The 24,730-nt window shown below is 50.0% G+C and overlaps 2 protein-coding genes across 5 annotated transcripts in view; one reads left to right on the top strand and one right to left on the bottom strand.

Annotated features, from left to right (window-relative positions):
* GGT1 (gamma-glutamyltransferase 1) overlaps window positions 1–13,821 on the bottom strand; it is a 31,485-nt gene extending 17,664 nt beyond the window's left edge. For 2 of the 4 annotated variants that reach the window (XM_072351174.1, XM_072351177.1), the window contains exon 1: window positions 13,756–13,821. The gene's annotated coding sequence lies outside the window, so the exon portion shown is untranslated. Of the gene's footprint in view, window positions 1–5,274; window positions 5,327–6,880; window positions 7,017–13,755 lie in introns of those variants that run through there. The other 2 variants (XM_072351171.1, XM_072351170.1) reach the window with 2 other exon arrangements.
* On the top strand, window positions 11,903–24,293 carry LRRC75B (leucine rich repeat containing 75B). Its single transcript, XM_072351179.1, has 4 exons — window positions 11,903–12,261; window positions 15,511–15,639; window positions 17,809–17,921; window positions 22,701–24,293. Exons 1-4 carry the CDS (start codon window positions 12,016–12,018, stop codon window positions 23,221–23,223), a joined length of 1,011 nt encoding a protein of 336 aa, XP_072207280.1. The 5' UTR covers window positions 11,903–12,015; the 3' UTR covers window positions 23,224–24,293.
* Window positions 24,294–24,730: the final 437 nt, after the last annotated feature.

Genomic DNA, 24,730 nt, shown 5'->3' with positions numbered 1-24,730 from the left:
AGGTGACAGCTGAAGTTTAGACTTGCTCAGTCCTTTGCAGAGGGTTTGTTTAACGTTACTGACATATTAAGCAAGCACTGATTGTAGAGCATCTGAGCAGGAAAAAAAGTCAGGTTCCAAACTACAAAAAGGCCTTAGGTCTGCATTCACTGAAGAGATTCTCACAGACTTCAGTGGAACTTGGAGAAGAGCTCCATTTCCAGTAGAAAAAAAAATAAAATCATACTACTTGCTTAGATTCACTTGCTTTACAAATGAATTACATGGGTTGCAGTGGAGCAGATTTGAATAACAAAGACCAGGTCTTTGATGTCCACTGGGAGGGCCCTTTGTTCTGGCAAAGAGAACACAGTCTCCTAGGCACTCTTCTGGTCCCTGAGATGTCTAAATATTTGTTTTCCTGGGCAGAATCTGTTCCTTTACACATAAATGCAGTTGCCCTCGATAGCTCAGTATGCCCTCTCTCTGACTCCTGAGCTGGAAGCCTCATTCCTACATTCTGCTTCTGGAAGTAATTCCCAATACCATCCCACAGTACCTGCACCCTTCTGGCTCCCAACTCCCAGCCTTCCTCCTTGTTACCTATTAAGAAAACCCGTCATTGCTTGACATCCACTCATACTATATGCAAAGCCATGGGAAAATTGTGTCTCAGTTTCTTGACCCTAAATATCAGCTTTTCCACAAAATTCTTCCATCTCAATTAGGAATTGAGCATAACATAAGCAAGCTGATTGTAGACTGGGTACATTCAGAAGCTGAATGGGCCACACAGAGGTTAAATAGCTCATCCAGTTACACACAGTTAAATTATATTTGCAAAACAGATCAAGATACTGGCACCTGTGACCTGGCTTTCATTAATACAGAAGTGATTTGAGAGAAGCCAAAGTCATTGAGGTAGATCGAGACCTGGCAGTCCCTATAGAACAGAAACACTTCGTGAACCTGAGCTGGAAGGCTTGTGAAATACCCTCCATAAAGCATAACTAAAGAGCAGGAAAGATGTAACACAGGGAAAGAAACAACTCCTCTATTTCATGCCCCAATCCAACCAAAATATGAAGACGATACAATAAAATCATGCTGTTTACTCACTACTTTGAAAGCTCTGCTCTCCCTGGGTGCAGTTCACCTTTTTGCTTGCAACACCAGAGGAAGGCACTTCTGACCTGCTCTCTTGCCTCTTATTCCTCAAGGGTTCCCAGAAGCAAGGATTTCAAAAGCTGAGTGGCAGCAAGACTTTATATATGGGAGTGGTCAGGCAAGGAGGTGATGTAATGAAGTCATATTTTCAGGCAGTGAAGACACAGCCCCTGCCCCCCCCCCCCCCGCTCCTGAAGAACTGCTGGCTCATGGGGCAAGCTGGAAACAGCAATCAGACACTTTCCATGCCGTACTTTCTCATGGTAAGCGGAACAGCATACAGGGTGGAGAGCAAGGAAAGATTGGACTTGAATGAGGACAATAGTTTGATGTTGGGTCCCAGGAGTGAATCTGTACTGGCAGTCATTTATCCATGCATCAATCAATGTCCTGCCAGTCACTGGCTTTGCCCATGGCACAAGCTCTGGTAGCAAGGATGCTCTCTACATTACAGCATCACTGCCACCATACCCACTCTTGCACTCTCCCTGGTTAGCTGATGCTGGAGCACTTCCCAACCCAGGGCCAGAAGGCTGGGAGCTCTGAAGAGGTGAAGGAACGTTTATCACGTAAAAGGGACTGTTCTGGCCACTGACATGGGAAGCTCTTGAGAGGTACATCCTGCTCTTCTCCATCAGAGGAAGTCTTGTAGCCTCTGAATGGAGAGGAAATCTCTCAAGGACGTACCATGGCTCTCCAAAGGAAAAAAAAAAATCATTTTCAACTTCCGTCATTACTGTTTTTTGATCTTTCTCTGAAGGGTTTGGTTGTCTGTGAGAGGCTGTGTCATGCATTAGGACAGAGTCTGACCAACTCAGAGCTTATACACTATTAGCTGAGTATCTCTGGTACAGCTGTATAGCAGGAGATGACAGGTCTAACAGCTGCGCAAGCATCTTCTCAGCTGAGACAACCAGAAAAGTCAAGAACTGCTCTGAGGTGTCACAGAGCGGAAATCAGAGTTACCATCACCTGCCTGTGATGACACCAGCTTCAAATAACAGCAGCCAAACAAATGCTCAGCTCATTCCATCAAAATCTCACACCAACAGGATCCTCCACAGCTGGTTTGTAGGTCAGGGTGGGGAAGGAAGACCTACGAATGACTGCCGCAAGCAGAGCTGCTTGTGCAATTGCACAGGGAATGATGTTCTTTTTTCTTCTTCCCTATTTAGTTTTCAGTCAGAGATCCTCCCATCCCATTCCCATAACACTGTGCCAGCACAGGGAACTGTTTAAAACACATAGAGTGTTCCCAAATGTCAAATCGTGGTCCAAATCTCACTGACCTTAAAGACTTGCAGCTGCTTTGTTGTAGTGTCACAGAAACCAAAACAGGTACAAAGCAAACCAAACCAAAACCAGAGTTAGATCCACTTCTAACTTCTGGGAAAGCTGCATAATATGTATATGTGTGTATATATATATATATATTTCACATCTAGGATGGACATTTTCTGATGTACGTAGGACTGTAATTTACAGAAACACAATCTCTTTTTCTGTCACTTTGGGGTTTCCTTGGCTTTATCCCAATTCTTGCACTTCTACCTTTCCAATTCTCTCCCCCATCTCATCTGGGCAGAGCCAACAAGGGTCTGGCTGGTACAGACCTACCTGCTTGCTTTAAAGCACAATGCTCCCGAACACCACAGCCTGTCCAGACCACCACATTCTTATCATTACAAAAACGTGTTCTACTCAATAGCATTTTAAAGTTACTACCAGGGTCCCTTATGGGCTCAGATGAAAAAAAAGCATTCATATCCCTGCTTTAAAGACAGAGGATTAGAGACAACCCTGCCCAGGGCTAGAACTAGGAATCTTCCCCCAGATCCCCTTAAGCATGCTGCCAGACATCACTGATTGTCACGTATCCAATATACACTCTAAACCCAGACGCAGCTGGAAGTGACAAGTGCAGGGGCTGACAGTGATCTGACTGCACAGAGCCTGCAGCTATGTGGGCTGTTGTTTTCTCTCTTTCTCATAGCTTTGGTTTCTCCCCCGCTGTAAACAGGAAATGAATAAAACATGAAGGTACCTCCTGAAAAATGACAGCAGATCAGATTGTAATGGGGAAACTGAAAAGAAGTTCAAAGCGTTTGAACTACTTAATGGAAAACTCGCAGCTTATTATAGAAAGTTGTTGGGTGACTAATTGCTGTTAAAGTCTAACCAATACAAGAGGGCCCAAAAACCAAGGAAATGAGGACCTTTTTCCCAGGAGAAGCCAAGGTCTGCCATGCAGACCTTCACAAATCTGCTTTCCATTCTTCCTGAGGACCAGCAGAACTCAGGGCAATGAGGCTCAGACACACACCTGGATATGCACGAACCCCGACCTGACTCAGACATGTGGAGGGGCAGCACATGAGAAGGAACTTTTCCCACTGCTTTCTTATAAGGCAGAGTCAATGAATCTCTTCTTAAAAGAGAACAGTAGGGACCTACAATCACAGCATGAAGCCAGAGAAATGGGAGCCTGTCCAAAGGGTTTCTGCATCAAGTGGGTTTGGTGCTCACAGCATCTCCTCCTCCAGGCAGAGCATAGCGTAGGCCTGAGGATGGGCTGTTTTGGGATATCTTTACCATATCACAGCTGGATCTCTGGGGAAGGCTCTTTTTGTTTGCACACCATGGCAAGGCTGCGCTTTGCCAGCATTGCGGGCAGCAGGCCAGCAACACCTGCACAGTACAGATCGAGGACACATAAAGGAGCAAGCTGCTTCCACGCAGGGACAAATGGCAACAGATGGGAAACCACCACCTGGTTCCCAAACATACAGGTCAAGATGAAGTGTACCGCAAACACAGACATTAAATGACAAGAGCTGTAGCAGCCAGCCCCATTGAACACAAATGGAGGGCATTTGTTCCCCCAGATGCTGGGGACACCCCACAGCTCTCTGACACATGGGGAGCCACACAGTTCCTGATTGTTGCCATGCCTCCCTTCGCTCTCTCCTCCCACACACGATCAGACAATCTGCAGAGGGATAATCTGAAGGTAAGGTCAGCCCTGAGTGTAATGGGGAGAAGGAGAAAGTCCACTCCACTGGGAGAGCTCCTACAGCCAGAAGTAAACTTCAACCTCCAGGCACAGCAGGGCAGGCTGGGCACAATGCCTTGAATGAAAAAAAGAGCAGGAAGGAGAAGGGAAGAGAGGCAGAGCGCAGGAACCCAGGGCTTGGTCTGGCTGCTCAGATCTGTGGCTCCCAGAAGCTCTGGCTGCTCTTGAAAGGGCTTCCTGCCTCCCCAAAGCACTCAGACCCCTTTGATTTGGGATCACTGAGAAGGGCATGGAAACATAACAGGGAGATGACACCCAGGAGAATTGTTCCTTATCAAAGAACAACATGATATCAAAGGGGAGCTGCAGGGACTGGGAAGAGCCTTGTGTAAAGCTGACAACCCAGACAAATCCTGCCTGTTTCACACAGTGGTCCCCTGGGTGTTCCATCACCAGCACTGCCCCAGAGGAAGGGCCCTGTGCCAGGTTGGGCTCACAGATGCACTGCACACACTGGTCAGCATTGGCCCCTTTTTGTGTGTGTCTGCTTCTTAATTACAGTTCTGTTTGCAGAGCATCTCTTCCAGAAAGGACAAACCGCATAACTCTTAGCTTATGAAAATCACACTCAGAGTTTCTGAGCTGCTAATTAGCAGCAGTGTCTCTGTAATTAAAGCTGGGACACGTGGCTATCCCCTTACCCACACTGCTCTGACCAGATGGGCCAGCCACAGCTGTAAAATTAGCACCTCCCCAGCACCAAATGTCTCCATGTTACAGCAGGACCAACCCTACACAGGACAAGGACAGACTGAGCCTCTGGGAGGCAGTGCTGGGGTTGGGGAGAGAAAGGGTCTGACTCCTGTTGCCACTGGGATGGCAGGTTGCCTTCTGTTTCCTTGCATGTAAAACAGATGGTTTGTGCTGCCCTGTTCATTGAGGGGCTCTTAGGACAAAGGGAAGTGCTCTTGTTATCCCCCCCACACATAAACACACCCTTGAAGCTGCTATAGGCTGTGGCACACCTCTAGGCTGGAGAGGGAGTTGTGCAGGGGAAGATGCAAAGCCCCAAAGATCCAAAGAGCTGAAGGACAGCAGCAGAGAATCCTACAAACCTGTGAGAAGCCAGGAGATTGCTGGGGAGCCGGTGTCCTTATGCTGCTCTGTCTGGGGAGAGAACAACTTCAGGTGTAGGAGCACCGAGCAGAGTACAGCTATGGCTGCAGGCACACAGATTGCCAGAGCACAGCTGGCACCAATTGGCCTTCAGGCAAGTTGGGGCTGGACTCCAGCACCGGACTGCTGCTGCCCTTGGGATATATCACCTCCAGGAAAATAGAGTGCTGGCTGGGGAAAGCAGATAAACACTGCCTCTGTTGCAAGATGAGTTTCCTTCCCACTCCAATCCCCAGAGTTCCAGCACTCAGCAGGATGCAAACCCATCCCTAAATGACTTCCTGGAGCCCTGGTTTCAAAGATCAGCCCTTACAGAAGCAATAAGGCACCACGATCAATAGCAGCCCCAGGCATTCCAGCTTCAAAACCTCTGAGCCACCCCTATGCTATCAGAGGCTGTGGGGGCCAATCTGCCTTTTCAATGAAAGATACTGAGACTTCCTAAGCAATCAGGCTTACACAAGTCCCAAGATAAAAGAGAACAGTGGGAAAATCTGTGTTTCAGAAGCAGCATGGCAGCCTCTGAGATGTCACCTGGAGGAACAAAGCAGATGCCATAACTCAAAACTAAGAGGAGCAAAGCTCATGGCCTCCTGGATGTGACCAAGAGAACTAAGACAGATACATCCATCTGCTCCTTGAACAGTTTTATTACTGATTCTCTGAAGCTGTGGGTATGAAGTTCTGGGAAGTGACATGAGATAATGGTTTTCAACCAATAAAAGCTATGAGAAGAGAATGAGCAATTACATTTCCACGTGGACAAAACTTAGAGCAGAGAACTTTATGGATGCCCAGTAAGGAAAGAGATGCATACAGTACATGGAGATAGTAAAATAAACCAAGTAGAGTTTTGAGAGGCTTGGAAAACTTGAAAACGTTGTGAAACAGCATGAATAAGAGCAGATGTAACTCAGTGCAGTGGAAGGAGAGGTGTGTATTGGCCAATGGGAGCTAGCAGCTCCTTTCACCACCACTATACCTCTTACACAGATTTGTGGAAAAAACGCAGTGAGAAGGAAGCGAGGTGTTGTCAGCTCCTGCTTCATCCCATCCCATTTACAGCTTAGAGAACTGGGTCTGTATGGAGCAATTGTATTTCTCTGAAAAGGCTCAAGAGGTCGGAGTTAAGAATTGAAGCTGGAGAAACGAGCACCAGCTGTACGAGCTGCTTGAAAAGCAACTCCAGGCAAGGAACTCAATAAGAAACAGAGTAACACAAAAGATAATGCCCAGCAAACTGTGCTGACGTACAAAAACAAGTGCTCTAGCTACGGTGTTCCCCTAAGCGAGTTTGCTGTCGCACCCCTTGGAGCAGCACTGAAATCCATCCAAAAAGGAGAATTCCAGTTCTGACAAAGGTCAGTCTTTTCTCATCCGCTAAAACATCACAAGAAAGCCTGGAAAGCAAAGACGGGGTCACGGCGAGGCCCTGGCTCTCTCCTCCCTGCCTGCAGCTCCCAGAGCTCAGCCGGAGCTCACCTGCAGCCCCCGGCCGGGGCAGCTCCCTTCCCCCCCGCGCACACGTGTGTGCCCCGCTCCTACCTGCAGCCCCTGCGGCACGTCGGCGTCCCGCCGGCACCCAGAGCCCGGCACAGCACCGAGGGGAGGGAGCCCCTTTCCCAGGGAGCCGGGCTGCTCCGTGGGCTGCGGTGAGGTTGGGGCAGCCCCAGTTCTGGCGTCGGGCACTAGGTGGCACAGACGGGAGAAAATTCCAACGCAGCCTGCGAGCGGGTCCGCGCCTTTCATAGGATGACTTAGGTTGGATGAGACCTTAAAGTAGACCAGCTCCAACCTCCTGGGTGCCCCGTTCATGGCCTTAAGCACCTCTCAGACAAGAGACTCCCGGTTCCCGGACGTAACTTCTTGCCAATCACAGGCTTGCTGCCTCAGGCACACTCAAGCCTGGCTCGTGAAGCAGCCCTGTGTTTGGCTTGGAAAAGAGGGGATGAATTCACCCCTAGGGATCAGCTGCCCTGTTTCACTGTCAGACTGCACTTCAGATATCAGCAGGCTCATGCGCACCAGCAGAACCAAGGAGGGAGGGATGTCAAGGGCCAGCAGCCCCTCTCAGGTTCAAGGTTCAAGCGGCACCCCAGTGCCACTCCCTTGCCCTGTGTCACAACAGTGCAGAGGATGAGGACACAGCCACCGCTCTCACAAGCACCATCCCAAGGCAGCCCCTCTAAAGCTCTTCTCCCTCTCACCTCCCTCCTTTTAGGACTATTTGCAGTCCCTTGGAGATCTCCCCAACCTCATCCACTTGGCGCTTTAAGGCGTGGATGAAATTCCTCACCGGTGAACCGTGCGGACTGACGCGATGAGGCAAAGCCATGCAGAACTGCTGCGGTCAGCACAGGGGAGGCCAACGTGCTTTCTTACAATGAGGAAAAAGAAGGAGGGGAGGGCGGAAGGTTGACTGATGGCCTCCGCTGTTCTGACAACAGAAACTCACTTGGCTTCAAAGGTTAATGCAGTGAATGCATCTGGTGAGGCTCATGGGCTCTGACAGCCCGTCTGAAAGGCTCCATCTGCAGCTCGGCAGGAGGGACAGCTGCGAGGAGGGCACAGGGGGAGCAGCATGCTGAGTGCACAAGAAGCGACACAGGCAGGCACTATCTGAACCTGACAGAGCCCAAAGGTGCTGAGCAGTGCTGTGGTGTAGCAGCACAGACAAGGAAGGAGACCTATTTGCTGGAGGGAGCAGGGCTATGCTGCAGCCTCCTGGAAAAGCTTAAGCTAAGCAGTCACACTCACAGGAACCCTGAGGCTTCTTCTGCCATGAACAAAAGTCTCTGGACAATCTGAAAGCCTGAGGCAGAGGTACAGTACACACCAGCAACACCAGGTGCCGTGCTCCCCTGGGGGCTGTGGTTGCTCTCAGCAGTTTAACAGCATGCTAAGATGCTCAGAGCCAATATAATCTGTGTGCTTGGCAATTTCAAATGCCAAAAGCAGTTTAACAGCACCAAAAGCTGCCTTCAAGTGCCCCTCTGTAGGTTTAAGATGGTTTAATTCTTTGATGGAACTCCAGCTCCACAAACTGCAGCAGTCCCTTTTTAAAGGCAGGGATTTAAAAAGCACTTTAGAAATATTTTTGTGAGATGCACATCAAATGGGATCCCAGTGGGACGAGCTACAAGGTCAGATGTCTCTGATGCTGGAAATGCAAGAAGCCCATGGCACAATCTGGGTCTGTGCAGAGCTTCCTCCACTGCTCCTGCTGAGCCTGGCGACACTCTGCTCCTCCCAGCACCCAACCTCACACTGCAGCCTCACCTAATCATGGCAAAACCCATCTAAGTAATAAGGGCGCAGAGTGCTCCCAGCATAAAGAGAAGTAGAAACTCCCCACGTACCTCAGATATCTCATTAATTCATTGTGAAAACAGTTCAGAATACATTCAGAATTCTCCCATGCAATGAAGTCAGGTTAATGCCATGCACAACTGGGGAACACTCATGACCTCCCTGCATGCAGCACTGCTGCCCAACACACCTGTGTCATCACGGGTCATTAAGGCTCATATGCAGAAATATTCAGCCCAAGAAATCTGCCTTAATAGGCCTTGTTAGAATGTGACCATTCTGCCATAATGAGCCAACGTCCATGATTACTTAAGCAGAATTCTGACACTTCTAAGAGTTGTTCCTGCCTCAGCCCTGGAGCACCAGGATACTTCAGAGCCTCATGAGCCACTGGGAGAGCCAAGAAGGAAAAGGTTGAAGAACTAATTAATATTACATGGCAAACTGTTACCACCTCTCCATTAAGTACCGCCTCAGCAGTGCCTGTGTGCGTGCAACTACAGCTGCCAGCACTGGAACTGCATGGATTCCCCAGGATCAGAGTCCCATTGGTGCTGTGCCCTTCCTTCCCCTCCCTGCACTCTGCGCATTAAGGGGATTTCTTCCCTAACGTGTGTTGCTGTGGGAGTGTAGACCTTCTCTGAGTCTGTACTGCTCTGTTTGATGGTCTACAACAGCCTGAGTTATGGAGCTCCCCACATACATTTCTCTCTCCTGCGGACAGAGTGGGGCAAAACAGAAAGTAAGAAGAGAGTTAAAGCTGAAGCCTGGAATTGCACTTTGCAGGTGTCTTCCCAGGACTCAGCTCCCTCTTCTTCAGGAGGTTTGGCTTTGAGAGATATGCCAACAAGCTCAGAGCCACCCTACAGGAAATGACAGCTGAGACAAGCTGCTCTGCAGGCAAGCAAAAGCTGAAGCACAGTGCGAGGCAGTAAATGCAGTGCCTGGCAGCACAGCTTCACCACCACCTTAATCCTCTTTTCCTCCTTAAATGCTAAATTAATCAATTACATTCCCAGCCCAGTCAGAAATACAGCTTTCATCTTATACAAGGCAAACATAATTAGGATTGTCATTCGAATCCCGCTTGAGCAGCATACAGATGAGAGCAGCCTCAGCACATGGGTGTGTGCAGTGCAGTGTGTCCTCCCCGGCAGCGGCTGGGATTGCAGCCCCACTGCCAGGCAGAGCTCCATGCTCTGAGCAACAGGAACCAAAGAAACAGACACGGCAGAGGTTTATCATTAGAAATGCGGTGGGGAAATAGATGAAGAAAGATGGCTTGCTGTCTCTTCTGTGTTTTTTTAGCTTCAAAGCAGCAAGTGACAGATTCAGAACAATTATTTCTGCACACAATGCAGCCCCGGTGCTGGAAAACGCTGCTGTAAGGTGCTGTGCTTGCTCCAGTTCAAAAAAGGTTTAGGAAAGCAAGAAGTGCAAAGAGTAATTAAAAGCAGAGATTCCTATCTCCTGGTCAGCAGCCAGAATGACAGTCAGGGAAACAGCAACCTACACCCCTCCTGTTCTCAACAGGCACTGCCATCAGTCCCTGCTAATACAGGGTCTTCATGGAGAGAGACCATGGGCTGACCCAGAGCCAGCACTCTTCTGCTCCAGGCATGGACCTGAGCTCTGCTTACCTGTCCCAAAGGTTCTGGAGCAGAACATCCGCATTACAGGACACCAGAACAATGACAAGGTGCCTGAGGCACAGAACGTGGGTGAATAGACAGAGGATCTCTGCTTGCTCTGTATTTTCCCCATTCTTTTCTTAAGAGAGACGTTTTGGGAGAGCTCTAACAGCCACGCAGCACCCAGCTCAGCTGCAGTCAGCAGTGCCATATGTACCTGTGTTTGGTTTGCACCCTGAGAGGTGCAAGCACCCCCAGTGGGACTGAGTGTGGGAAGAAACCAAGCCCAGCACTGGTGTGTTTCTCATTAGCTCCTATTATACACACACTGATTCCAGTTTTAAACCATGCAGACAGGAGACACACAAAGCAACTCTGCAATGAGCTGATCCCTTGGCTACAAACCTGCTGCTCCTCCTCCCAGCAGCATGGAACTCAGGCAGCTCATTCTGCTGCCATACAGCCCCATTGCTATCAGCCTGCCAGGGGTTGTCTTCTCCTATCCAGCACCATCAGACATAACACTGCACCGTACAGTGATTTTCTCCTGACCCAGCCCCTCTTGGACCTCTCCAACCAGACCCTGCAGCCCTTACTCAGCAGCTCTCCCTTCAAAAGGGATCAACCCAAGTTAGCTTCAGCAGAACCTCAGGGTCTGCTGATGCCAGTTTCTCTCCTGCAGGTGCTTGGGTAGGGAGGGAATGAGCAGAGACAGTCAGGGTTTTTCTCTGATCAAACAGTGAGTAAAAGTGTGATAAAAGCCCTCATGTTTCACCTGCTGTGCTTGGGGATGTGCACAAACATGGGGCAAAGTTGATACATGGGTCACACTGCTCTGAGGGCAGCCCCATCCCATCCCTCTGCTCAAACCAGCAGAGCACGAAGGAGGCGGCATCATTTGGGGCTCTGAGAAGGAAAGCAAACTTTGCTCTGTACAGCAAAAAGCCACAGCCATCCCCATCCTCCACATGAGGGCCCAGCACCTGCAGGAATGGATATTTCTGCAGAGGTGTTACTGTCTCAACCCCAGGCTGCTCCTACAGCCAATGGCCACCAACACCGTGCTCCCTGTGCTGCGTGCATCCAACAGAGGTCCTAAGCAAGAAGGAGCTCACAGCTCCAGCAATGGGAGGTCAGGCTGAGCTGCTGGTTATCCTGGGAACGTGACTCGGCTGCCTGCAAAGTCTCAGAGCTGGGATCCAACCTTTGCTTTCTCAAAGCCCCGCTGGATCGCAGCGGTTCGGTCTGGGGATGTGCTAAAGTTGCCGTGCGCTGCTGGGGGACGGGGGCGGGTGGGGAGCGGGGCCAGAATTACGCTATCGGCCGCTGGTGGGCAAAAGCTGCCCCCTCTGCTCCAGCATCAGGGCGGCAGAAAACGGCTGTCCGCATCCAGAAGGTGCGTTCGGAAGCGCCACCCGTCTCTCGCAGCGTTCCAAGAGTTGGCCCGGGCTCAAAGCTCCCCCGAGAGCCTGGATGAAGGGAGGGATGCGGAGAGGGATCCGCTCCTTTCTTTGTCTTCTGCAGCGAGGATCCCCACAGCAGAACACACCCTGAGAAGGGAGGAGCGGCCTCCGAGAGGCGGTGGGGGCCGGCTGAGCGCGGTACCCCCGAACGCGGCAGCCGGGGGGGGGGAAGCTGGGAGGAGCCATTCGGGCGGAGCAGCGCCGACCCCCGCCCGTCCCTCTCGGCACCTCCCCCTGTTCGGAGCGCGGAGCCCTCCCGGCCCGGAGCAGCGCGGCCATGGGCTCCCGGCTGAGCCGGCAGAGCAGCCTGGAGGAGGAGAGCTCCGGAGCCGAGGAACCCTCCGGCCGGGCCGACTTCCACCTGTCGTCGCTGTTGCTCCACCCGCAGAAGCTGCCCGGGGTGCTGCGGAAAGCCTCGCCCGCTCCCTACGTGCGGAGGGTGGGGTGGCTGCGGGAGATCCAGGCCACCATCCGCGAACACAAGCGGGAGCACGCCGTGCACATCCTCAGGCTGCTCAGGAAGGTAAACACCGCGGGCGGGGCGGGCCGCCTCCGGGCAACAAAGGGACCAGGGCGGTGCGGGGCTGATCCCGGCTCTTTGTGCCACCGTTCGGGCTGGGGACGCCACCCGTACTTTGCTGCCACCTCCCCCGTCTCCGCCCGGGGACTGAGACTACGGAGCGCGGAGCACGGCGGGCAGGTAAAGCGGTGCCCAAGAAGTCCCAATCCTCAACCCTTCTTGTTAGCCCCCGATGCGCTCAGCAGCGCTGCTCCCCAGGGAGAAGCCACCTCCCGCAGTCCAGCTGGGTGCAGCCCGGCCGTAGGGCTCTGTCTGCCACTATGCAGGCACAGAAGAGCCCCACTGCTGGAACAGAGCATCTCCATTGCTCTGTCACTTCCCAGGCAAACTCACCTCCCAGAACTGCAGGAAGCTGAAATAAACAGCACAGGGGAAAAAATGCTCTCTCTGATTTGGCACAAATCAGTTTATCGTGTCCCTTCATTAGATAATGACCCACTTCATCGTGGGAATGAACCCAGTTGCTTCCATAGCAGCCAACAGCCTTTGGGTGTGAGCTTCAGTGCAGGACCAGGCTCTCAGGGATGCTGTACAGCTGCAGTAATGTCTGCTCTGAGTCCTGGGCTCTGCAGCACACCTCAGGGTGTCCAACACCCCCAGCTTTTCATGCCTATCACCTTAGAGTTCACGTGAGGATTGTATGGCAGACAAGGGCTGAGTAAGATCTCAAAGGCAGTTTAGGAGAAGCATTATTACAAGAAGTTGGTGGTTGCCTCTTTTTCATCACAGCTGTGGCAGTCTAACATGAACTGACTACTGTAGGTTTTGCCAGAGGCCAGAACCTCAAAAAGTCATTTTCTATAGCGCTTAGCGCTTCTCCTTTAGGCTGAAGCACTAAAATCCTTCCCAGACCATGAGTCTCCACAAGTCCCATCTGTGAGCAGTGGGGTTTGGATGCTGAGTCACAGGGCCATCAGGAGCAGAGGGTCATTGCTGAGCCCTCTTTCCCACACAGCCTGCCAGCGCCTTTCTGGCCCAGCCCTGCACCCAGAATTACCACATGCTGAGCACTCTTCTTCTGCTCCCTGCCATCTCAGTTCCCCTTGTCCCCATCTCTGTCTGTCCATCTGAAAACACTGACCCTCTGTTCATCTGCTGACAGCACCGCAGCAGGACACACATCCTGTAGTCCCAACACAGTCTTCCTCCACAAAATGAGACTGGAATCCATCCAGCACCCCTACAACGCCTCCAGTTCTTTGTGTGCTCAAAGGCCTCCAAAACAGAGGGCTGCTAATATGCATGGTACATCCAGTGGCTGAACACAGCTGTCAGCCTTGCTGGGGGCAGATAATCACAACCGATTCTCACAAGTCCAATGCTTCAAAGCACCATGATCAGCATCTTTCATCATTCACAACATTACATCAACTACTTCAGCTAAGCTCAGCCCTTCGCTCAGTCCCCAGCACATCCCTCCTCACACAGACTGCTTACCTGAGCAGTATCTCTCTCAGGATTTGCTGGTTAACAAGTCCCAGGCAAGGATCTGTTTGTTACCTGTAACAAAAGAGAGAGACCTCGTTCACTCTAGTAGACAGTGAGGATATTTAACACCATACATTATCACTGAGCCTCAGACTGGCAGCATTGGCACCCCCTTCCCCAGAGATGGCAGAGCAACACTGGAATAGAACTGCAACCCCTGTGAATGAGGGGATGCAATCAGGCACAATGGGGGTGTGGGCTCCTCAGAGTGCCTCCTGCCATTGCCAGAACTCATCCAGCCCTGCCAATCCACCCTTTATGCTGTCTCTGTATCCACCAGCACTTCACAGCTCGTGGCCTGCAGGCCCCAAGGGGTGGTAGATTGCTCCCAGGACATCAGGACAGCGTAATTAAAGGGAGAAGCTGTAAGCAGATCTACTGGGCAGGGTTTGAGGTTCCAGCATTTTAGAAGGCAGCACGCTGATAACAACTGCAAACAGTGAGAGTGCACTCATACACACTTGTTTTGCAAAGCAGCGCTCTGATGGCTCCATTGCATGTGTCCATACCAGCCTCAGAAATACCCACCTGCTGGAGAAAGACCCATTTCTGCTGAGTGGGCATCAGTCTACTGGAGGCATCAGACAAACAGCAGTAAAAAGTACAACTAGATTTTCCTGTGCTGAGACATCAGCAACCAAGTGTCCAATAAGAGCACTGTGCCAACAGAATGGCCCAGATCCATAATACTGTCTGCTCACCACAGTGCCTGGATGGGCAGCACTGCATTTTCCAAAGAACAGAGAAGGGCAGAAAAAAATAAAAGGAGGCAGTAAGGGAAGAATACAACTAAGAACTAGAAAATGCCCTGTACTAAGAATTTATAGATTATCAATGCAAAGTGAATGATTCCATCTATATTACTGATAAAACCCTTGAAGGCAGTCTTATAATGGGAATGCAGATTCAACTTAACAGCATCGCTCCAACTGGGGGAGTTTAATTACCGGTCTGACATCCACTGCTGCAGGCTCAGCCGTGCCATCCTCTTGGCAGCTTCCCTCATCTATCCATGCTACACCGTGTGGGAGGCTCCATTTCCCCAAAGCCTTACGGTTAAGGGAGACGTTGGCACGATGCCTTGGCCCACATCCAGCTGCCTCTGTCCTTCAGGATTCATCCACTGCTCAAGCTCCTTGGTTGTTTGTGCTGTGCACGTGGTGGTGGGGCTGTAAAGCATCTGATTTATTCTTGCTTTCTCCATCACATCTGTAGCCAGGATTTGTGTCTCCATTCTGCTCTCCGCTCAATTTGATCTGAGCAGACACAGAGAAGGTAGAGTAGCTACAGCAGTGGATTTGCTTGTTGCTTGGGGTTAAGATCCAGCACCTCTGCTAACAGCAGCCCTGCTGGTTCTGCATGTACACGCTCCCAGCTTTCTCTCTAGGAGTTCTCAGAGCATCTTTCCCTGAGTGGTGCTTGAAGCACACATTCGGTGGAGCAGTGTGAACATATGGGACACTCATTTGCTTATTCATTTCTCCTGGCAGCAGCATGCAGAATGGATAGAGGACTTGTTTGCTCCTTCAGCTTGAGTCCTCCTCAACAACTGAATCCAACTCAACTCCGTCCCAGTTAAATCCCAGCCTTGTTCTACTTTTTTGTTGCTGGGGTATTTTTCTACCCTTGGGAGTACTGCCACATGAATACCTGTGATCCTTCTTCCCAAGATGCTCAGCTGCATGTCTGCTTTTTTTCCTGTAGGACCTGGGACTGGAAGGAACATTCCTCAATGAAGTCCTCTACAAAAATGCAACATTCCTCAACTTGGTGGATCCCATCTCCCATGACCTACTGATGAGCCTTGCTAGAGACCTGCAGTGTCCCAAAAAGGTGAATCCTCCCCTTTAGCTCAGTCTGCTTTACAACATGGCTCCGATGCAGAATGAGCTCAAATGAGGAGATGAATCATGCTGGGTGGTCCTCCAGAGCTATCTAACATGCATGCTTGGAGTGGTAGAGAATGTATCTGTAGAAATCAGTTAGAAGAACTTTGGAACATGATTGTAATTGTGGGAGAGGAAGGTTACAGGCACAAAAGTCAGGGATTCACTCATCTTGCCAACAGAAGATTTGGTTGTGAGGACACATGCCAGATAAATATATGATGGGGAAAGCAATATTGCCATATATAATAGCATACCCCAACGCTAGCTTATGGGAGTGGGAAAGAGGTGTTTATGGGGCTACAGAGGTCTCTGTACCTCTGCCCAAGCTGGTGACTCTGGGAGGACAAGAGCCTCTCTCTAAGGCTTTATCACATTAGACCACCCTAACCCAGTACTACATTCCACAGCAACACCATCACCTCTGGCTGTTACCTTTTCTCACTCATTGGGTTCAGCAAGTGTCATGTTTACTTTATAGAGGGGGCAACAGAGTGAACTTATGCAAAGACAGATATTAAGCACGCACAGCTCAGAGCAGGCAGTGGTGCCCTGGGGAGTACGCTGAAAGCCTGGTGCAAATTAGCAGCATTCTAATCCTCATCACAGCTGTAAGACAGCCTGAAAAATCTCTTCAAGGGTAATTATTATCCAAATATAAGCATTTAAAACTACCTCTCAACCAAAGTTCATATGGTCCCATCTCTGGTTGTTTTAACAGTCAATCTTGCCCCTCTCACTGTGCAGTGGAAGTGACACAAGGGGACATTACCCCGTCCAGCAGACAACACACTGATTTTTGTGTACCTGCATACACCCCTCTCCTCTACTTCCATGCCTTACATGCATGTATGCTTAAATGAAATGCCATGTCTACCATCGTGTAGATAAGATTTCCCCCACAGGAGATTATTTTGGGGGAGAGGGAGGGTGGAAAGCCCCAGCAAATCACATCTTCCCCTCTGACCCCAGCTGAGCAGCCAGCAGCTGTAACAGCCTTACATGCAAATAGCTGAGTGCCATGTAATTCCAGCAGGGAATTACATCAGTGAGGACACGGAAAGAACAGGAGGGTAATTCTCAACTGTGAGCCAGCAAACACTCACAGGGCACAATGCCAGCATGTCATGAAGCCTGGTGTGCACGTGCTGTTGTAAGAGGCATCAGGGTACCAGCACCCATTTTGCCAGTGCAGCAGCATTCTGGAACAGGGCACCAAACACCAATCCCTTTGGGTCCCCAAGTGAGCTGTGATGGATCAAGAGTTGCTCTGCTGAGCACAGGCTGGAATTCCTCCTAATTTGGCACAGAAAAGCAACCATGTGCTGGCAGTACATCCTGGGGATGCTCAGCTGATTCAGGGACCGCTTAAAAGAGTCACCATACAGCTGCTGGCCCACAGTATGGCTCTTTAACTGCTTGCAATAAAGAATAAATTAGCGTATGTTCTGACAGCTTTACTATGTGTTTACCTATCAAATTCCTTAATGCAAGTGTTGAGCCATGGCTGGAGGCCTGAGGAATAGGAATGCAGGTGTCTGTATGACAGAGGAGGCAGAAATCCCAACCTTCAGCAGCTGCCATTTGTCATTCTGCTTCACCAGGTGAAGAGAGATGCTTTTGAAGTCACAGAGATAGAGAATGTGTGCAAAAAGACTCAAGAGAGCTGCAGCCACCTCGGTGCTGATGAGTTACTTGTTGCTGGGGTTGGAGGGAACCACTGTTGTTGGGAAGCTCCCAAACTCAGACCTCCAGGAAAAAAGCAGACTGTAAGGAAGCAAGGTGCAGTGCAGGGACCTGGCCGGTTCCTTGTTCCAGCATCTCCTAGCTGAGCACAGGAAGGAAGAAGAGTCCAGGTTTGCAGCCCTACTCCCCAGTGAAGGCAGGAAAACACCAGGCTGGCATCCTTCCTGGAAGTGTGGTGTTCTTACTTGTTCCTGGCACCCAGAAGGGCACGTTGTGCTGCAGAAACATCTCCAGCCTTTTTGCCATTCCTCTTTCATCCTCTTTCCCATCTTTTCTTGTGTACAGTCCCATGTTCCACTATCACCCAGTCCCTTTCCCACTCCCCACCCTGCAGCAGCACACAGAGCCTAAACTACCCCTTTGCTTGCAGGAATACGACCCCTGGAAGTCCTCAGACAGGATCTGCAGGCAGCTGATCTACCACCTGACTCCACACTCCAAATGGCACCGGCACGGCATGCCCCGCAGGAAGTCCCAAGTGTGGTAAGTTCTTCGGTCTCTTCCAAGTGCATCAAAATCAGTCCTGCTGTCACAGTGCAAAGGTAGCACAGACAGCAGTGCTTGCAAAGTATGCAACCCCACGAGCACCTTAAGCTGTCAGCCCTACAGACACAGCTGCAAGGTGTTGTATAAGACAGAATAATGTGAATATGTAATAACAGCAGCACTTATTGAAAAACAGGTGAGGAACTGGTTTATGGTTCATGGCAAAAGGTACCTGCAGAGTTGGCATCTTTGGCTGCTGCTGGTAACAGAAAGGCAAGGAATTGCTGTTTCACTTGGAGATATCAGGGCTGCATTCTGTCCAGCCAGGCTGTTTTTAAACTGATCTGTATTCTCTGCTTCCTGCCATCTGCTATGGAGCATTTTACTCTGATCTCTGTCTGAACTCCTGCCCCTGGCTTGTACCTTTCTGCCTACATACTTTTCAAGGTCCTGTAAGAAGCACATGTGTAGCAGCAAAACTTCTGAAGGCATTTCTAATATCCAGTGGAAATCTGGGATTGTTCAGAGGAATCAGTGCATGGAAAATACATTCCCTTGCCTCTGCGATCCCCCAGCCTTGGGCTTTCAAGGATCTGATACAGAATCCAATTCATCCCTTTTGAAATGCAATTTCAGAATGTGCCAGATGGGTCCAGAGGACAATTAGTGAGTCCAAACACACAGCAGGGAGAATCTGCCTGGTTTTAATTATACTTGGGCTGCTGCAGAGATGTGGTGTGGGAGATGGAAAGGACCCACTGTACTCAAGCAGGACCACACGTCAGGTGTTCCCCTGTGACCAAGCAGCAAACTAGTAGGACAGGAACTGACTCTAAGTCACATCCCCATCTACTCTCAGTAGAACCCAACCCCTTCAAGTAAATACAAACCTGAGCTACCCACGAATTGATGAAGAAAGAACGAGATAAATGCCTTCAGGCACTCCTATTTCAATGCACAGTGATTCCAGGATAACTGGAACTGCAAACTCTGCTAAGGACCAATCACACTTCCGTCATGCAGGAACAGTCTTATTTTAGTCACACATAGAGCCCAACCAGATCCCTCAAAGACTGCTAACAAGACAACCTATGAGAGCTTTCAGACAAGCACATCCTTCTGGATGTCCTTAACCACAAACCTGCTCCCGTCCTAAAGCCATGGGTTCTATCTGCTTCTGTTACCACCTTTAACACTGATGTTTTTGACCCAGGGCTGCGACCGCAGCAAAAGTGCAATGAATCTCTTAGGGAGAGAACACAGCAGGTTGCTGTCTGTCCTCAGTGCCTTCCCTGCAGAGCCATTCCTCTGAAGTGACTGTACAACAGGCCCTCGCCCTGCTTCTAGAAGTGAATTGCTTCTCAATCAGGTTATTTAGGCTACCAAGAACCCTTTCTGCAACACTTTGACAGATACAGGTTTTTGAGACACAGCTGTCTTTGTCAGATCTCAGAGCTCCTGTAGCTCAGCACTGCAAAACATTTTCCTCCAGAACAGAGCTGGACCCAGAGGGTAAATTACTTTTCATGGGCAGACTGCAATTCAGAGTGGAAAGGGAATCAGCTGAATGCAGCCTTTGAAAGGCTGCACTGTAGTCTAGTAGTGCCATCAAGAAGCTATAGATGATGACTGAGCTGTCTTGGCACAGCTGGGCTGGGGAACCATCCACATCTTCCACTTACACTGCACCCAGAGCTGCCCCTTTTTCGGTGCAATGGATCAAACCTGAACACATAAAACATGCAGGCAGAAAACAGAGTCATCTTCACGAGCAGAGTGTTCCTGGTGCAGAAAAAATAGCCCCAGTTTCCCATCCAGTAACCTGTTCTGGAAGAATAAAAGCATTTGTGTGTATGGAGTTACTCTCAGTTGCATGCATCCAGGTTTTTCACAAGTCACACTGTGGGCTTAATTCATCTGCCTGAGCGAATTGCATTTTGTAACATCTTGGTTAACCTAAAGCTGGGTGGGGAACTGAGTGTTCTTTCTAGGCTCGTTGCTCCATTTCTCATTTATTGATGTGCACTGCCCAGACACTGCAGCATTAGATGCACTTTAAAAATGCAATGAAAGCACTTGTGTCTGGAAGACTGCAGGGAAGCATCTCTAAAGGGCTTCAGGTCTTTTTTATTTCTTCTTGAAAGCATCAATCAGGGCCATAAATGACAGCTCTGGCAGACTAGATCTTAGCCTTCACATGGCACAAGATGAATATTAAGTAAAGCTCCCATTTCTCCTTTATGCAACAGAGGAAATAATCATGTTTTTGAGTTAGGAAGTCAAGTTAGAGAATACCAGTCAGTTAACTAAAGCCACATGGTAAGAGTCATATGCAAGCACAAGTACAACTAGGGCTGGGTTCATCTCGCTTAGTGCTTTTGAGGCTTCTCTCCTCTCACCAGAAGCAGCTGAAGCCAGCTTTTCAAAGCAGCACCCGGTGCCACAAGGAAGCAAAGGCAAGCAGATTATGCTAAGTAGGCAATTAAAAAGCCCGGAGCTCATCCCCTAAATCACTGGCTGAGGAGCCATCCAGACGTGCCTGCCATTAGGCTCTGTGCAAGGAGGAACATTCAAGAAATACTCGACTCGTGGCTAATTAACCACCTCTGGCAATGCCTGTTAATGAAGGAGGGGATACACAGCAGTGGGAGCACCAGGAAAACTTTGAATATAAAATTTTGGAGGCAAATTAAAGAAAAATAAGAGGCGTAGAGGGAGAAAGCTGGTAACTCCCCAGTGATACAGACAGGGACTATTAGGCATCCCTCATTACTGAAATCCTGTTCGGCTCTTACCACTTCCTCCCAGCCTCTGCTTCCCTTAGCGTGGGGACAGGGCAAAGACACTGCATTTCCAGGATGCTGAACAAGCTCCTTCAAACCCTACAGCACAACAGGATGCCAAGCACTGCTGGGTCTGCCACAAGTCTCACCAGAGCAACAAGTAGGAGCTGTCGCAGCCACCAAAGAGTTTAGCTGATGAGGAAGAAGTTGAATGGCACTGACCTCTTAAGAACAAAGGGAGGGCATGCATTGTTCCTCACTGCATGCACTGTTCCTCACTGCATGCTGCACACAGCTCCGGGCAGGCTGTAGGATCAGGCTGCAGATCACCCCTGCTTCTTGCTCATATTGCATTCTCACTTGAAGCTGATCCTCCAGCAACACGGCAAGCATTTCCTCTCTAGACTTAGTGCAGAGTACAAACACCATCTGCTTCCCTGCATCCAGTGTCTAGATCTTTGCTGGATGCAAACCCTTACAATTATCAATATGCACACAGCACCAGCTGCAGCAGCACAAGGACAGTCCAGCCTCCAGCACTTTGCAGCCCTCCACCTCCAAGTCTCATGGGCATCCAGAGCACTAAATAGCTGTTTCGTCTCACACAAACAAAAAAAGCATTTTCAATTGAAGCTATCTTTAAGCCTATTTTCATGCAGAAATTAAAGGATATTAGATAATCCTCTTTCCTAGAAATAAGCCTGGCATTTTACCAGCTGTCCAAATGTCTTATCACACCTCTTGTGGTCCACAGAGGAGTGCTTTGGGTCATGTAAAGCGTAGCTATTTGGAAAGCAAACCATAAGGCTGTTTGGAACCTTTAAGTCTGCAAGTTATTCCACACTGTTACAGCTTTCTACTCTGAGAACTCATTAAATACATGCCTGCAGATATAGCATCAGCCTCTCACAGTGAATTCCCTCCAAAAGCACAAGAACACGTATAGAAACAACCAGAACACAGTGCTGCCAAACCCAGAGAGCAGGAATTTGTGGGCTGTAGAACAGACAGAACAGCCCACAAGGTCATTTCCACCTCATGCCCCTTCATGGAAATGCAGCAGCATTAAATGAGTCCACGAAGGGTCAATGAATGCACTAATAGCTATTCATTTGTGCTATCACATATTCATAGAGATTATTAGGAGCTGAAGCTTCTGTAATGCCACAAACTGCATACACAAAGCAAAGCATTAAGGGCAGCATCACATCCTCCCCAGAATGGCAGAAGGACCCAGAAATACTCTAGTATTCATGTAAAAGTTTGCAGAGGCATCCTCACCTGCCATGGCAGCTCCTGTGGTGCTCCAGCCTTCTCCAAGGAAACTGCACACCCCCGTGTGCCTGTCGCTCCCAGGGACTGGCTGTGCTGTGGCTGTGCAGGATACACAGAGCCAGAAAGAAAGAGTGGGCACCTTCATACTGGTGGTTTATTCTTACCCCAGCCTGTTCCCCCAACCCCAACAAGGCACTTCTACACCCACTGAGCACATGAGTAACAACATTAGTAGACCTCACAGCACTCCTACAGACCTGCAACCCACCTCAGAACTCCACATCCCACTCATTTTGAGACCCCGTATTACAACTTTGCTTGCCCTGCAGCCTACCTCCTCCTCGCTCTGCTCCCCCGGCAAACAGCAAGGGCCACAGGTGGAAGCAAGTCTCTCTAGATTGCACTCAGTGTCCTGCTGCCCTGCCCACCTCCCCACAGCTGCAGCAGATTCCCAATGATTTGCTGACCACAGAGAACCAAACCAGCAGCTACAGGTGAGGGATGCCAGGGCTCTTAAAGGAACGTGGTTTAACCAGTTCTTGAGAAGTTTTAAGTGCAGAGAAGACACGGGAAAACCCCTGTACACAACCTGCCCAGAGGCACAGTGCAAACTTCATGCCTGTTTCCTAATCAATCTTTGCTCTCTTTCTGCAGAACATTCACAATGAGCCCCCCCCTGTTCTGTGTCATTTCTCTCTCTCTCCCTTTCCACCCCCAGCCTGAAGAACAGCCTGCAGAAGAAGGTGAGCCAGGGCTCCATGGATCTATCCGGGATCCCCCTGACCATGCGGGATGTGCACCGCATGGCGTACTACCTTCAGAACAACGGAGACCACCTCACCTCTGTGGACCTGAGCTTCACCGAGCTGAACGACGACATGGTGCGCCTGCTGCTGCCCTTCCTCTGGGCACTGCCCAAGCTCACCCACCTTTCGCTCAATGGCAACCGACTGACGCGAGCGACCATGAAGGAGCTGACTGACACCATGAAGGACATGAACAAGTTCCCTTGCCTGGCTTGGGTAGACCTCGGCAACAATGTGGATGTCTCGTCCATGCCACAGCCCTTGCTCGTGGGCCTGCGCAAGCGCCTCAGCCAGCAGACCACGCTGCCAACAATCTATGAGGCTCTCGACTGTGACCCAGAGATCCCCAGTGGGCAGGAGGGTGGCCGTCCAGAGGACAAGGAAGCAGGGAGCACCCCGCGGCATGCTGTCCCTCAACAAGGCTGTGAGAGGTGACTGGACAACGAGCCAGCTCTGGCACACTGAAGCCGCCCCACGGAGCAGTTCTGAGTCCAAACATCAAGAGGGCCAGCTTGACCGGCTTCCTTCGGCACTTCTCTCTCACCTTCCCTGACATCTCCCCCCAGTCTGCTGTGAGACAAAGCCCGTTATTCCCCAAGATGTGCTCTGCTCCCTCCCCTCGCTGCCAAACCCATCGCCCACATTACAAAGAGAAACTTACAGCAAAGGTGGTCCACGGGCTGGGCTTCACTGGAAGACCTGTCGGAGTCAACCATTTCTTCTGGCAGCCATTGGGTTGAGGGAAAGTGACAGGGGGAAACCTGTAACAGAAACAGGCTTGTAGTTTACTTCCTTTCCTTCTTTGCACCTTGGAAAGCTTGAGACCTGCAGTCTTGAGTGTGAAAGGAGGTACCCCAAGAGCCTAGCTGTTGTGGAGCTTCGTTGAAGGGCTCAGAGGCCAGAGCTGGAGCCCAGCAGTGTCTCCCTCTTGTGTCTGGCTTTTTGTTTTGCTTTTTATTTTTTTCCCCCCCATTGTGTGTTTTGTATTAATGTCTGAACAAAGGGACGTGGTCAGAGACCATCGGATTGCATAGGCTGGAACAGACACATGGCTTGGAACTGCAGCATCAGGATATTTGCTGGGTGACTGGGGTGAGAGGGAGGGGAAGGAGGTATGTGATGGTGGGAGCATGGGGGATGGGATGAGATGGGGTGGGAAGGCCAGGGGTTGAAAAGGGAGGGAAAATAGTCTTGTGGTTTAAAAGGACTGGTTCAAAAACCATGGTTTTGTACACAGCTTACAAGTTTCAAGTGACATTAAGGAGAATCAGATAGCTAAGTGCTTTACAGGCACTAGAGGAGCAATCAGTGATTGTGCCAGAGGTGGGCACTTCCTAAGCTTTGGCTCCTTATGGCATATCTCATAACGATATGAGCAGCTGCATTGTCATTTCCAATGCTGTCCGAAACCAAACCAGTGATGCAAGATTTCTAGTGTTTTCCACATTGCTCACATTCTGTGTAAACTCAATAAACAGTTCTGTTGGACATGAGTGTGAAGCACCATTGGGTCTGAGTATCTGTGCTGTTGCTAAGCTGAGCCAGCAGCCCAACCACTGCAACCTGGCTTTGGAAAGAATCTCTCTGTGAGTCTCAACACATAAAAGAAACTCTCATACACTGAGCCTCACAAATCAGCATGAAACAGATGATTCTTTCATGCTCCTTGCTGACCTCTCAAGGTGTTGCAAGAGCAAATTGGTGATACTGATTTATCACCTTTGGATGAAAAGTGAGGGCACTTGGTTGGTATCAGTATCTCTGATCAACTGCCAAGAGCCTCATCATAGACTGATAAGGGTTGGAAAAGACCTCTAAGATCACCTAGTCCAACCATCAGCCATCCCCACCATGCCCACTAAAACACATCTCTCAGTGCCAAAAGTTACCCAAGGAAGAAAGATGAATTTACGGACACTGCACAAGTATTACAGCCTGGTAT

This window comes from Excalfactoria chinensis, chromosome 16 (genome assembly GCF_039878825.1).
Source record: "Excalfactoria chinensis isolate bCotChi1 chromosome 16, bCotChi1.hap2, whole genome shotgun sequence".
NCBI lineage: Eukaryota > Metazoa > Chordata > Aves > Galliformes > Phasianidae > Excalfactoria > Excalfactoria chinensis.
The sequence above is the reverse complement of the archived record's forward strand: the minus strand, read 5'-3'. Positions and strand labels throughout refer to the sequence as shown.

What these genes read in the sequence shown, in the direction of transcription:
- LRRC75B (XM_072351179.1), top strand. Translation starts at nt 12,016, where the DNA reads ATGGGCTCCCGGCTGAGCCGGCAGAGCAGCCTGGAGGAGGAGAGCTCC. An exon ending in TCCTCAGGCTGCTCAGGAAG is followed by an intron (nt 12,262 to 15,510) that starts GTAAACACCGCG and finishes TTTTTCCTGTAG; the next exon opens with GACCTGGGACTGGAAGGAAC. An exon ending in CGCAGGAAGTCCCAAGTGTG is followed by an intron (nt 17,922 to 22,700) that starts GTAAGTTCTTCG and finishes TTCCACCCCCAG; the next exon opens with CCTGAAGAACAGCCTGCAGA.